Raw genomic sequence first — 13,459 nt, forward strand, 5'->3', positions numbered from 1 at the left:
GAAAAAAAAAAGGGGGGGGGGAATTAGTAAGGTTGAGCAAGTTAAAGTGGGTTCGGGGAACCCAGGGTTAAACCGAATCATTCCTCCACCCCCCAACCCCCACCTCCGCGGGAGGGAAGGAACGGCGGGCGGCGGCGCGTGCGCCCGCGCCTGCGCCGGGGCAGTGAGAAGCCAGCGCGTGGGGCGGTTGGGGCTAGCGGCTTGGCTGCGCGAGCGCGCGCCTGCCGGGACACATTTGGACCTTCCTAAGAGGGAAGACGCGTCCCCAGCAGGCGGGACGGGCAGACGCCCCGGGTTGTGCACTGCTGCCTTCTCCACATTTACCTAAACGATAAGGGAGCAAAAGTGAAATTGATATAACACTCTTAGTCATTTTCAGTACTAAAGGTCTCTCCAGCCAGGGCACCTGTCCCAGCCGTCTGCTGTGTACAACGCACACGTTGGGTTCATTCGAGCGCGTCCCTATATTCCTGAGGAATCATTCCCTTCGCTGGATCCGCTCCAGCTCAGCCTCGCCCCATGCTTGAACCCTGTCTACAGAGGTCACTGAATAGGGGCGCCAGCCGGGTGACACGACGGGACTCATTTTTCAAGGCGGAAGAATACTAAAGTACCAAGAATGACAACTTTTATAAGAAGAGGAAAGTCCCCTCCACTTTGGACCCATTGGGGCTTTCTTCTTTTCCAGCAAAACTTTTGTTAAGTATTTATGTGCGGTCAGCTCACTCGCCGCCGAGCAGGTCTGGGGGCGAATGGCAGGCCGGTGAGGCTGGAGGGAGTAAAGGACTCACGCGGGACCCTGGCCTCCGAGGGGCTCGGCCGCTTCCGGTCCCTCGGAGGAGGGGCGCCAGGGTGTGCAGCCTCTCCCAGTGGAGGGACTTGGTTCGCTGCCTTTTGGAACCGGGTTGGATTCCCTGACGTTCATCCCAAAATCCTGGCTCCCCACGCCCCCCCCCCCCAGCCCAGGTTCTTCGACAGCCGCGTGGCTGAGTCACGGGCGGGGCCGCGCTGGGGCACGTGGCGGTCTGCGCCCGCCATCCTTTGACCTCTGATCTGCGCGCCTCCCGCCCGGGGGTGGAAAAATCCCGCAGGGAGCGGCAGGAGATAAGAGAGGAGGGGCGGGACAGGGACGCCACGGCAGGTGGGGACCCTAGGGTGGAGGCAAGGAGGGCGACCCTGAGGGGAGGGCCGACGGGGAGGAGCGCTCGAGAGCCGGCCGCCGCATGAGTCACCAGCTCCAGCGCCGGCGAGTGAAAAGAGGAGGCGCCCTGGGAAACCAGCCGGCCCGCCAGGCTCCCATAAAACGCGGAGCAGACCCCACACTAGCCCTAGACCCCTAAACCTGCCAAGGCGGAGAGAGTTACCGAGTGCAGAGATTCACTTCCTGCGATGCTGCAAATGGATGGACAGAGTGGCCACAGGCGTCCAAGAGTTTACAAAGGGTCATCCCCTTTTCCCGTCCATTCATGTTTTTTTTTTTTTTTTTAAATTTTTTTCCCCATTAGTGATATAACACCATTCTTTGATAGGCAAGGATTGAGCGCTGAAGCGCCCACAGTCGGTGGGGAAAAGGGCTCCTGACCACTTAGGCTTCACGCAGGGACATAAATGCTGTCCCAGCAGTATCTGTCGGGCGCCGGGCCAGCGCTCAGTGCTGGTCTATATTCGTCTCCTGGCCTCTCATCGCTCATCACTGGCCAAGCGAGGATAGGGTGGAGTGGTGCCGGAATGGCTGTTCTGAGGACCCTGAGAGGTGAAAGTGCTGGCCTTCTTTGGTCGAGGGGTGTCGACTTTAGACCACAGGGCTTGCTCAGCATCACTGATGCCTTCCCCCAACTGTGCGGCCTGCACCGCCTGCCTCCGAGTGAGTGGAGCACGTGTACACTTGTAGCCCCCTTTCTAGGCCCCCTCCTCAGCCTACAGGGCTCAGGTTACCCCTGGCCTTTCTAAAAGGGCACTGGTTCCTCTTTAACCTTTGCAAGAGTGGAATGTAAGTTTGAGGGGAAAGACCCTCCCATCATGAAGCTTCTCTCCTGCTTTCCCAAAGAGTGGACCTCAAAGTAGAGACTTTTATTGGGGGACAGGAAGAGAATGCATAGGGACAGTCAGCAACTTTTGAGAAGGGGGCACATGCCCCAGGTCAGAGGTTTTTGCTTTGGGCTGCAGTGGGCACTTGGCTGCCTGCCCGTCGTGGAGGGGAGGAGGATGGAATGAGAGAGGCGGGGCTGGCTGGGGGACAGGGTGGCTTGGAGATAAATGCCCAGCATGAGAGGGGGTGAGCTGACACTGTCCCAGCTGCTACCTAGACAAGCCGCTCCACTCAGAGTTCCAAGGAAGGCATTCCAGGTTTGGTAAAAGGTTGCATGGAGTGCAGGAGTGGGGTGGCACTGGCTTGGAAAAAGTGAGGGGAATTTGGGCTTTTTTTTTTTCTTTCTAGGACTGAGGGTACTTGAGAGAAGCCTGGTTGGAGGAAGCAGAATTAAATACTGAGGGGTTCTGACAGACACAGGAAAGAAAGCTCCGAAGAATGGGAAAGTAGATAAAGAAAACACAGTTGAGCCAGGCAGAGAATCTGGGGTCTAGGAGGACTTGGGAATGGGACAGTGAGAACCAGAGAGAACCAGACAGGTTGGAGAGGCAGGAAGACGTAGCAAGCAGATTACTTGATCATAAAGGTGCAAGAAGGTATAAGCTCGGTGAGGTACTCAGGGAGTGGTGTCATCTGGGGAGTTATAAAGTTATGAGCCCTTGATTCTCTGATTGGGAGGGTGGAACAAGAGCTATTCTGAGTGGGGGGGGGGGGAAGGGACCAGTCTGCCTTCCTCTTTGGTCTGTGACCTTTTTATGGGGTATTTTTAGCTCCAGCACCTGCCATCTTTGGGTGGAGAAGACTCTTAAAAGGGCAAGGGATTTCTAGTTCCTTAAGGGATCAACTGTCCACTCTTGCTCACTTACATCTCCTGTTGGTGCAGCCATGGCCATGCAAAAAATCTTTGCCCGGGAAATCCTGGACTCCAGGGGCAACCCCACGGTGGAGGTGGACCTGCACACAGCCAAGGGTAACACAGGCCTGCCGAATGGGTTTGCCTCAGAAAACCCTCAACCTCACCTGCTCCTTCCCCAAGAGCCACATCCTGTCCTTCATCAGAGGTTCCCTCCCCCCACACCCTCTTCTCTTCCTGGCTCCAAAGCTGGGGGAGGCAGGGGTTTCTCTGTATTTGCTCCTATTCTTGGGTCCAGGGGAGGTGACCCCAGACCTTTGTGGGCAGACTCCTTCTGATCTGCAGTTCCTCCTGCCCAGGTCGATTCCGAGCAGCTGTGCCCAGTGGAGCTTCCACGGGTATCTATGAAGCACTGGAACTCCGAGATGGAGACAAAGCAAGATACCTGGGGAAAGGTGAGCCAAGACTAACCCAGCACGGAAGGAGCCCGTGTGGGCTGACTCAGGACAGGGATAGGGGACGGGAACCCAAAGCCAAGGGCCTAACCCACTTAGAAATCTGAACCCATTCTCTGGCCTCCAGGAGTGCTGAAGGCTGTGGAGCACATCAACAAGACTCTAGGTCCTGCTCTGCTGGAAAAGGCAAGTGGAGGAGCCAGCTCCCGCTCCCCCTCCCTCCTCCCTGTGACCCCGTGCCTTCCCTCAGGTAGCCCCACTCCGAGTAGTCTCACTTATCCTTCATCCTGCACGTTACGTGACTGAGTCCTGAGAAATCCGACCTCTGCTTCTTCCAGAAACTAAGTGTTGTGGATCAAGAAAAAGTTGACAAGTTTATGATTGAGCTGGACGGGACCGAGAATAAGTGTGAGTGAGGCTCCAGAGGTGGGAAGGGTTTGGGGTACAGCGAGGGTGGGAGAGAAACCACTGACAGCTGCCCGGGCTCTTTCTGTCCCACATCTTGGGCACACCGTAGCTGGGTAGCCTTTTATTCATTCCACAGGCATTTCCTGAGGCCTGGCAGTAGACACATGTGAAACTCTTGGCCCAGGGAAGTGGGGGTGAACTCCCAGAGATCCACAGTCCAGGAAAGAGAGATGAGTTAACAAAATCTTAATGTCAAGTGGTTTAGGAAGCTTCTTCCCGGGGTGACCGGAGGGAATGTCCAAGGACTTAAGCCCCAAACCTTTAAGAACCCTCATGCTTTCTCCCCACTTGCCTCCCTCTAGCCAAGTTTGGGGCCAACGCCATCCTGGGTGTGTCCCTGGCCGTCTGCAAGGCTGGAGCAGCTGAGAAAGGGGTCCCTCTCTACAGACACATCGCAGATCTTGCAGGGAATCCCGACCTCGTACTCCCTGTGCCTGTGAGTGTGGCTGTGCAGAATCTCTAGGACAGCTGCCCTTCCCTAGCTAGGAATGTGTGAGCAGCCCCCCCCCCCCCCCGAAAATCTACCTTTTCAAATCCTGCCTTCCAGAGAAGCATTTCCTGAAATGAAATCTTTTCTGCTGTGCTCCAGCCCCTCCCCCTCTCCACCACCAAAGGTAACCCTCTTGAGGCTTCCTTCCCTCGCCAGGTCCCTTCCAGGCTCAGGCCGGCTACTCAGAGCTCACTCCTCCGTCTCCTGTCTCATTTCCGCAGTCAGTCAGATTTGAAAGCATCTTCAGGGCAAAGATCTTTGTATCCTCTGAGACTACTTAAAACATTGCCCTCTTAATAGTAGCCCCTTGAATTTTGCAGGGTACAGAAAGAGCCCCAAGTATGCAAAGTCCTGGGTGAATGTGACATGAGCCAGCCTTGTCAAAGGCCCCAGGGCCTCAGACCCATGGAGGAATGGCAAAGCCTTCCCCGCAGGCTAAGGTTCAGAGGGTTGGTGAAGCCTTCCTCCTTCCCCCTTCCTCGGTGACCAAGTCACACGTGTTGAGAGTGTGTGCATATGTCTACCATAGCTCCTTCCCCTTTGGGTGTTTACAGTCTGAAGACTGCTCCTCTACAAAGACTGCTCTTACCAAGATCCCCTAAACCTGTTCCTGTGGTTCAGCTGTGTACCCTAAACCCCACCTCCTTGTTTATCTGTATGCAGTAACCCACTTCTGTGTTCAACTCTATATAATAAACACGCTGGGCCCTGGGTAGTAAACACGTTGAGCTGGAGTGCTGAGGTTTTCCCATCAGAGAGCCCACTCTGTCCAGTCCCCAGCTTTTCCGTCTGTGTGTCCATCCTCTGTCTTCTCTTCATTCCCTTGCTGCCCCAGTCACTTCTATCCTTGGAGCTCTGAGTGGGCGGGATAGAATGTAATAATAATATTACCATTTATTGTTACTAAGGAGAATGTGTTACAGTTCTGGAGATACCTGCCAGGTTCAGACCCTGGCCTTTCCCATTTTCTAGTTGTGTGATTTTAGGCAAGTTATTTAACCTCTATCCCTCACTTTTTTCATCTGTAAAGAAGAAATTATAAGAGTGTACAGTTAACAGAAGTATTTTGAGAGTGAAACAAGTCATGCATTTGGAATGCCATACAATTATTCCTTGTCATAAGTATATTTGATTTCCCTTAACTGTCAGAGCAGTAGGGAAGTAAGCACTGTTAGCATTTTGTAGAAAGAGGGAAAGACTCTTAGGAGTGCAATGCTGCATCCTAGACCACTGAGCTAGAGCAGAGCACAGCTGCCACCTCCAGTTCCCTCTCACCTTTGACCCCTATGCAACTGAGCTCTGAGCACCAACTTCTATGTCCCAGGCCTTCAATGTGATCAATGGCGGCTCTCATGCTGGGAACAAGCTGGCCATGCAGGAGTTCATGATCCTGCCGGTGGGAGCCAGCTCTTTCAAGGAAGCCATGCGCATCGGCGCTGAGGTCTACCACCACCTCAAGGGGGTCATCAAGGCCAAGTATGGGAAGGACGCCACCAATGTGGGGGACGAGGGTGGCTTTGCACCCAACATCCTGGAGAACAATGAGGGTCAGTGCTGAACATCCTGGGGCGGAGACCACCTAAGCACTCCTGAGGTGGGGGGAAGGAGAGGCTGCAGATACAGCGATACTGGAGTCTCAGGTCATCTCTTGCTCCTCTCCTAGCCCTGGAGCTGCTAAAGACAGCCATCCAGGCAGCCGGTTACCCAGACAAGGTGGTGATCGGCATGGATGTAGCGGCCTCTGAATTCTACCGCAACGGCAAGTATGATCTGGACTTCAAGTCACCCGATGATCCTGCCAGGCACATCAGTGGGGAGAAGCTTGGGGAGCTGTACAAGAACTTCATCAAGAACTATCCCGGTGAGACAGCCAGGTGCTTTCCCCCACCCTTGTCTTTTGCAGTTACCTAGCACGGGTTTTGGTATTTGGCTTGTTCACAATTCCAGTCCTTTCCATCCTTAGCTCACCCATAGCCTCCATTTAACCTCTGCTACCTATCATCCCTCAATCAGGCCCCATCTCTAACCCCATCTATGCCCCAACTCCCTACCAGTGGTCTCCATTGAAGACCCCTTTGACCAGGATGACTGGACCACATGGACCTCATTCCTCTCTGGGGTGGACATCCAGATTGTGGGAGATGACCTCACGGTCACCAACCCTAAGAGGATCGCTCAGGCCGTGGAGAAGAAGGCCTGCAATTGCCTGCTCCTGAAGGTCAACCAGATCGGCTCCGTGACAGAGTCCATCCAGGCGTGAGTGCCTCCTGACTCGGGCTCCCCCGGCTCCAGCCACTGCTGCTGCTCTCCCATGAGTGCCTTTCCCGGGGCTCCTGACCTACTCAAGCCTATGACTGACCCTCGGCTTGGCTCTAAGACTTTTGCCATTGTGGCTCTGCCATGTCCCTTAATCTCCCTTCTGTATTGTATTCTCCTACTTCCCAAAGAACTTAGTCACTGCCCAAACAAACGGAAAGTTCTACCTTGCCTGCCCCTGGCTTTCTTATTGCAGTGGTCACATAAGGCCTCATTAAATGTCTTTCCCACATAGCTGTAAACTGGCACAGTCTAATGGCTGGGGAGTGATGGTGAGCCACCGCTCTGGGGAGACCGAAGACACTTTCATTGCTGACCTTGTGGTGGGACTCTGCACAGGACAGGTACTCGGGAGTTTCCCTCTACTGGGTACCTAACCAAGTTTCCTTGGTCACCTTGGTATCACTCGAGTCATCTAAGTTGGATACCACTATAGCCTGCTCTTTTGGGACCCCAAAGCAACCCCTCCAAACCCTTTTCCCACCTCAGATCAAGACTGGTGCCCCCTGCCGTTCAGAGCGTCTGGCAAAATACAACCAGCTTATGAGGTACAGTTTGTGCAGAGGCCTAGACCGTGGGGAGAGGAAGGCGCTCCTGGGTTAGAAGGTAGGAGCTCTGATTTTCTTTTTGTATTATAGGATTGAGGAGGCCCTTGGGGACAAAGCTGTCTTTGCTGGACGAAAGTTCCGTAATCCAAAGGCCAAATGAGAAGCTGGAGACTCCAGGATTTCACAGGAAAGACACAGGCCTTCAAGCCCTTCTCTCAGAAATAAACACTGCCAAACAAGACCATGGTGTGCTCCTTAGAAGGAAGGAAGGAATGAATGACAAGCTCGCCAGGAAGGACAGGGTTGGGGGTTGGGGGTTGGGGGTGGGAGACACGGAAGAAGGCAGAGACTATCGTGTGACCTGCTGTGACAAGGAAGTAAGGGATTTGAAAGCTCACTGGATGTAGAACAGAGAATTTCAAAGTTTGGAATGAAGCTAGAGAAAGCAAAACTCTATGTGAAAAGGAGCTGGAGAGGAGACGGGAAGGTGGAAGCGGCTCCTGAGTAGACAGCGGTGGATGGAGAGGGGCCAAGGGAGGGTCCTGGTGCTCCCAGCATTAGAGGGATCTGGATCATGCTGCAGCCAGACTGAGTGCTTCTCGAGGATTAAAGGATAATGAGATCATTTACCACTTCAGTGAAGCCTGTGAGGATCTGAAGTGTTCAAAATACTTGACATTATTAACCCACCTAAGCTTTCAAACAGTCCTGTTGGCCATTTACCATTCTTGTCCCCCTTTTACACACCAGGAAGCCAAGGCACAAAGTATACCTTACTTTGTGTTGAGTATACCTTACGCAACACAGCCGAGTTAGCAACTGGAAAAGCCAGGACACAAAATGCCTGCCTTCAGCCTTAAAAATAAGGTCTCTTAGCTGGGTGTGGTGGCTTACATCCGTAATCTTAGGCCTTGGGAGATGGAGACAGGATAGCAAGTGTCAAGGCCACTTGTGCTATGCAGTAAGGGCCTGTCTCAAAATTCCAAGCTTAGGGGGCTTCAGTGGTTAGGGGCATTCATTGCTCTTACCGGCACCAGGCTTCAGCCCCCAGCACTGGCCTGGCAGCTCACAACCATTGGTAACTCCGGCTCCAGGGACTCCAATACCCTCTCCAGAGCACCACAGGCACCAGGCATGCACACGGTGCAGATCCTTACATGCACGTAAAACGTTCATACACATAATCTACAAAAAGAGACAACATGCTGTCTTCGCGATGAGTGCCCAGTAGTCATGAGGCCCCGAGTTCGATCTCTAGCACCACAAGAATAGAAATAGGTGAAAGTGTCATAGTAGCAGTGCTAATAATTGGCCATCTTTAGTTAGCTTAAACAAACAGCAACGTTATACTGTGGAATCTACGTTTATGGAGGTGATACCCACAATTTATTCTCTCTCTCTCTCTCTCTCTCTCTCTCTCTCTCTCTCTCTCTCTTTAAACAAGGTTTCTCTGTGTAGCCCTGGCTGTTCTGGAACTTTCTCTGTAGATCAGGCTGGCCTCGAACTCACAGAGATCTGCCTGGCTTTGCCTCCCAAGTGTTAGGATTAAAGGCATGTGCCATCACTGGCATAGTATCCACATTTCCATGTACAAGTCAGAACATTGGGTCAAACATTGGGTTTATTCAATGTAAAGTAACCCCAGGCCCAGGGGGAAGAAAGTTCCAAGGGTAATAGAGAATAATACAGATTAAATACTCACACATCTTTACACACACACACACACACACACACACACACACCCCATACATCCAAATTCCAGCAGTGATAAACACCTGCTTCTCCTCCAGCCTGAGTGACAGCTGGCAGGGCCTCATAGGTTAGAAATGGGGCTCCAGAATGGGTCCTGATAGCAGCAGCCTTGTCCCTCCATGCCCCTGCCTTGCTGGAGGTCAAAGCAAGGTGGGTGGGATGCCTAGGAGGTAGTTGGCAATTCCTCGCCACTCTGCCGCAGACGTTTCTTGGCTCTAATCTCATTCATGGCCTCTTCTATGGACCGTGTATCCCGCTTGTTGGCCACAGGAACTAGCAGCAGAGGGGAGAGTGGGCAAGACCTCAGTCTCTGCTCCCCTCCCCCAAACTACGTTCCCCCCCCATCCCTCCCCCAGTTCCTGCCATGGCTCACCACAGCCATAGGTCTTGTTGGCCTGTAGCATGTGGGCTGCATCTTTGGCTGCTCCTTTGCCAATAAGATGGCTATACTTGTCCTTGTAGTCGCTGGCAGGACTCACAACCGCGGGTCCCTGTTGCGCTGCCTCTTCCTCCTGCTTCTGAGCCAGCTCCTAAGGGCACAGAGGTAGGGTACCTGTGCTCAAGGCCCTGACCCCAGATGGCCTCTTCCAGGTGATGGCTATGGGCTCCAGGGCCTGCCAGGAACAGCTCACCTTTAGCTTCCGCTTCTCCTCAGCCTTCTGGGGGTCCCACTCCTCTCCATGACGGTAGGAGTCTAGCTCTTCATCTGAGGGTGCAAACTCCTGGAGGTGAAGAGAAAGGCAGAGTCAAGGTCCAACTCTATGCGGGATGCCACTCCCTCAGGTGCAGGGGTAGGCTGAGGGGGAGGGGGACAGGCTTTTCACCTTTTTGAAGATCATGACATAACGACAGTCATCATCTTCTCCAAAGGAGAAAGATGTGAGGCCAGCCACCTCTACCACATCATGTCTGCAAAGAGAAGGCAGGAGAGTGAGCCGTGAGGAGTCTGCTCCCCAAGGGCTCGTCCACGCCCTCTGTGGCTCATTTCTTGCCTCCCCAAGCCCAGAGACACTCACAGTATGCTCCGCTCTATCTTGTTCATAGGCTGAAACTTTTTCTTGATCTGTCCACTGTCCTGGATGAAATCAGACACCTCTTTCTCCATCTTAGGAGAAACAAAAGGGGGAGGACTTGAGATGACAGCTCCACGATCTCCCGGGCTGATGGACGGCCCCGCCACACCTCCCACTGCTCTCCCAGCCTCCCAGCTCTTCCTGCAGACCCTTCCAGAAGCTGCCTCTGAGCCCCAGCTGTTCTCACCCTTTTCCGAAACTCCACTTTCTGCTGTTTGTCTTGCTCTTGTAGTTTCTTCAGACGGGCAGCTTGCTCTAGGGGCGAGAAAGGACCACACGAGGTCAGGGCTGGTGCATGGGTAGCAAGCTGGTCAGGTTAAAGGCAGTCTGATAACCATGAGGAAGTGCTGGGCTTGGACAGGAAGGTTACTGTCCATTCACCAAGGATTCCCTGATGTTTCCTCTCTATGTAGCCTTGACTGTCTTAGAACTGTCTATGTAGAGCAGGCTAGCCTTGAACTCATAAAGATCAGCTTGCCTCTGCCTCCTGAGTGCTCTAATTAAAAACAAACTTCCTACATTTTACAGTGCTCCCCACCCCCCAAGCTTAGGTTGAAGCTAAAATGGCTCATGTGACACCTTTCTCATCCATCCTGTTTTTGTTCTGTCAACTTGACACAAGGTAAAGACATCTGAGAGGCAGGAACCTGACTGGAGAGCATGATTCCATGAGACTGCTGGCCTGTAGGCAAGTCCATGGGACACTGTCTTGATCAATGGTGGCGATTGGAGGGCCCGGCCCACTGTGGGTGGTGCCAGCCCTAGGCAGGTGGTCCTGGGGTGTGCAAGAAAGCAGGGTGTGCTAGCAAGCCAAGGAACAAGCCAGTCAGCAGCAGGGCACTACTTCAGAGCCAGCCTGACTTCCTCTGAGAATTACCAAGATGAACCAGGACATGGAACTTAGTGGCAATAAAGACCTCAGAAAGTTATGGAGTTTAAAGATGTCAGAAACAAAGAGCTCAATGAACTTGGCCTCAAACTTACAGATATGCTAGCCAAGGACTGAATAATGTGGTATTGAGAATTGAACCTAGGGCCTTCCATATGCTAAGTGTTTCACCACTGACTGAGAAACATTCCCAGCCGTCAGATTACCTTTTTTCCTTAATTTTTATTATCTTAATTATGCATATACGTCTATGTATGAATCCAAGTGTCCACGGAGGTCTGAGATATCAGGTTCCCCCCAGGAGCTGGGGTTATAGGCAGTTTGTAAGGAACCTGATGTGAATTCTGCAAATCTAACTCAGGTCCCCAGGAAGAGCAGTCTTAATCACTGAGCATCTCTCCAGCCTGCTCAGCTACTTTTAACCTGGTTCCTTATCATGCCTGTCGCTTCCCATGGTAGGGGTTTGCTGCCTCTTGTGATTTGGGCATACACATCTTCCTCCTGTTCCTCAGCTTCAAATGTCCTTTCCCCTTTCTTTTGGTATTTCAAAATCCTAGCTCGCTTCTTCCACACGGCTGGGTCCCCAAGTGGCACTGAGCTCTTCTTATTTTCTAGTCACTCCATGCTTCTGCACATGTTGTTCCTTCTCTCAGGAATGTTCTTCCTCCTCTTGCAAACACTGAATCCTCACTATGAGTCAAGACTTCCTCTACGCTCTAAGCACATTCACTGCTAAAGACGTGGGGGTTCTTGTTTTGTTTTTCCCCCGTCTCCCTTACCAGGCTATGACCTGCTGGAGGGTTGCCCCTGCTCACCTCCTGTCCAGCTCACCCACCTCCTGACCAGGCTATGAGCTGCTGGAGGGTTGAGCCTAGTCACCTCCTGTCCAGTTAGATGTCAGAGTCCAAGACCTGACAAACTAGAAGCTTGTCTGACTATCTTGACTGAAGTCTGTCTGACTTCACTATCTTGGCCTTTCATTGTTTTCTGCATCTTGGGAGGTAGCATAAGAACATTAAGGCTACGAGCTCACATCTGGGCTCTAAATTCAGCTTAGTAACCTGAGACCCGAGGCAAGTGGCTAAAGTCTCCAATTCTGACCGATGGGAGCACACCTATTACTCAGCTGAATGTTAAGTAACTCTAACTCCTGTTTCCTATTAAGCTCTGCTTTCCCATAGCTTTCGAACAGACTTTACTCTTTTTACTGAGTTACCTATTCTTTGTTGCTCGGCTCATTTCAGACTAGCCTGGGACTCCCAATTAATCTTTCCTACACATGTATATTAATTGGTTATTAAAATTCCGTGTGATCATTAATAAACGTCCCAGACACGGTCTGTAATCTCCTTGATGAGCATCTTTGGCTTCACAAGTTTTGTAAATAAGGGACTACAGATATTTAACAGTCTTTGAACATTCTGAAAGCATCCTGTCTTGCCTCCTTTGGGCAGATGGGTAGTAGGTGCGGGCAGGAGACTTATCCACGATCAAAGCTCACGTGGTTGGGAGCTGGATGCACCTAAGGCTATCCTTTCTATAGAGTCCTTCACATGCGCTCCGAGCCAATACTGAGTAGGTCTCTTCGGGCCGCACCCTACCCTGGCTGCCAAACCCCAGCGAGTTTTCTGGTTAGCTACTCAGCGCGGGGGCTGGGGAGGAGAGATGGCGAATTGGAGCCTGCGGGGCATTCTCATCTCTCCAATCAACATCACGATCTAGTTGGGCAGCACAGGAATTTAAGGCTATAGTTAGGAAAGGGCTGTGGAAGGTATGAGGGACTGGGTTAACTCAAGAAGGGGCATAAAGATAGGAGGATCCAGCCAACCAATGGGAGGAGCTGAGGTCGGTCAGAAAAGGTAACACTTGAAAGGTGGAGCTTTTGGTTGAGCTAGCCAATAGAGGGGAACAGACGGGTGGATGGGCGTGCCCTAAGACCAATAGTACTAGAACTGGAGGTTCGCGGGACCGAGGCGATGGATACGACATCCTCCAATCGGAAGAAAGTCATCCTACTAATCAGAGCTCACCAACAGCAGACAGGCAGGCTCCTTGACCAATCGCAAACAAGGACTGCAAAAGGCCAGGATTTGAAGACGAGACTGGAGGCAGAAGGCAGGCTGAGGTAGCCAATCATTGTTTGCAAAAATCAGCGGGCGGGCCGACAGGCCTTTTAGGGACTCTGAGGGTCTCAGAAGTGGCCTGTGGGGGGTCTTTTAGGGTAGGAGGTGGCATTATTCAAAGGGGGAAGAGTGTGGTCCCAAGAATCGGGCGAAGATACGCGGCTGTGAATCTGGGATCCTCACCTCGGGCCTTGCGCCGACTCTCCTGGTCACCGAGGCTGGGTGGCTTCTCCATGGAGCTCAGGATGGAGCCCAGTAGGTCCGCCATCTTGGGAATGAGTGAGAGGGGGCGGTGCGTTTTAAAGGGAAGGGCGAAATGCCTTTAAGGCCGGAAATACGTCGGCAGCGAAAAACCGCGCTGCTCCGCCCCGCTTAAGGCAGCGAGGCGAGGCCGGCGACTTGC

The 13,459-nt window shown here is 52.6% G+C and overlaps 2 protein-coding genes across 5 annotated transcripts; one reads left to right on the top strand and one right to left on the bottom strand.

Moving 5' to 3' along the window:
- The first annotated feature begins 232 nt into the window (after positions 1-232).
- Eno3 (enolase 3) lies at positions 233-7,460 on the top strand. Of its 4 annotated transcripts, none has more exons than XM_029545747.1 (12): positions 233-698; positions 2,973-3,059; positions 3,302-3,397; positions 3,525-3,583; positions 3,736-3,805; positions 4,168-4,301; positions 5,680-5,902; positions 6,019-6,216; positions 6,410-6,611; positions 6,907-7,015; positions 7,161-7,219; positions 7,310-7,460. In XM_029545747.1, exons 1-12 carry the CDS (start codon positions 620-622, stop codon positions 7,377-7,379), a joined length of 1,386 nt encoding a protein of 461 aa, XP_029401607.1. In that variant the 5' UTR covers positions 233-619; the 3' UTR covers positions 7,380-7,460. The 4 variants fall into 4 exon arrangements, with proteins under 4 accessions (XP_029401607.1, XP_021067664.2, XP_021067666.1 ...); XM_021212005.2 differs by lacking the exon at positions 233-698 and adding an exon at positions 1,525-1,864; XM_021212007.2 differs by lacking the exon at positions 233-698 and adding an exon at positions 2,258-2,346.
- Positions 7,461-8,820: 1,360 nt separating this feature from the next.
- On the bottom strand, positions 8,821-13,459 carry Spag7 (sperm associated antigen 7). The gene is made up of 7 exons (XM_021213106.1): positions 13,240-13,459; positions 10,232-10,299; positions 9,988-10,076; positions 9,796-9,880; positions 9,604-9,693; positions 9,345-9,501; positions 8,821-9,244 (listed from the first exon to the last, which is right to left on the bottom strand). The coding sequence occupies exons 1-7, from the start codon at positions 13,322-13,324 to the stop codon at positions 9,135-9,137; spliced, it is 684 nt and encodes a 227-aa protein (XP_021068765.1). The 5' UTR covers positions 13,325-13,459; the 3' UTR covers positions 8,821-9,134.

This window comes from Mus pahari, chromosome 14, assembly GCF_900095145.1.
Source record: "Mus pahari chromosome 14, PAHARI_EIJ_v1.1, whole genome shotgun sequence".
Lineage (NCBI taxonomy): Eukaryota > Metazoa > Chordata > Mammalia > Rodentia > Muridae > Mus > Mus pahari.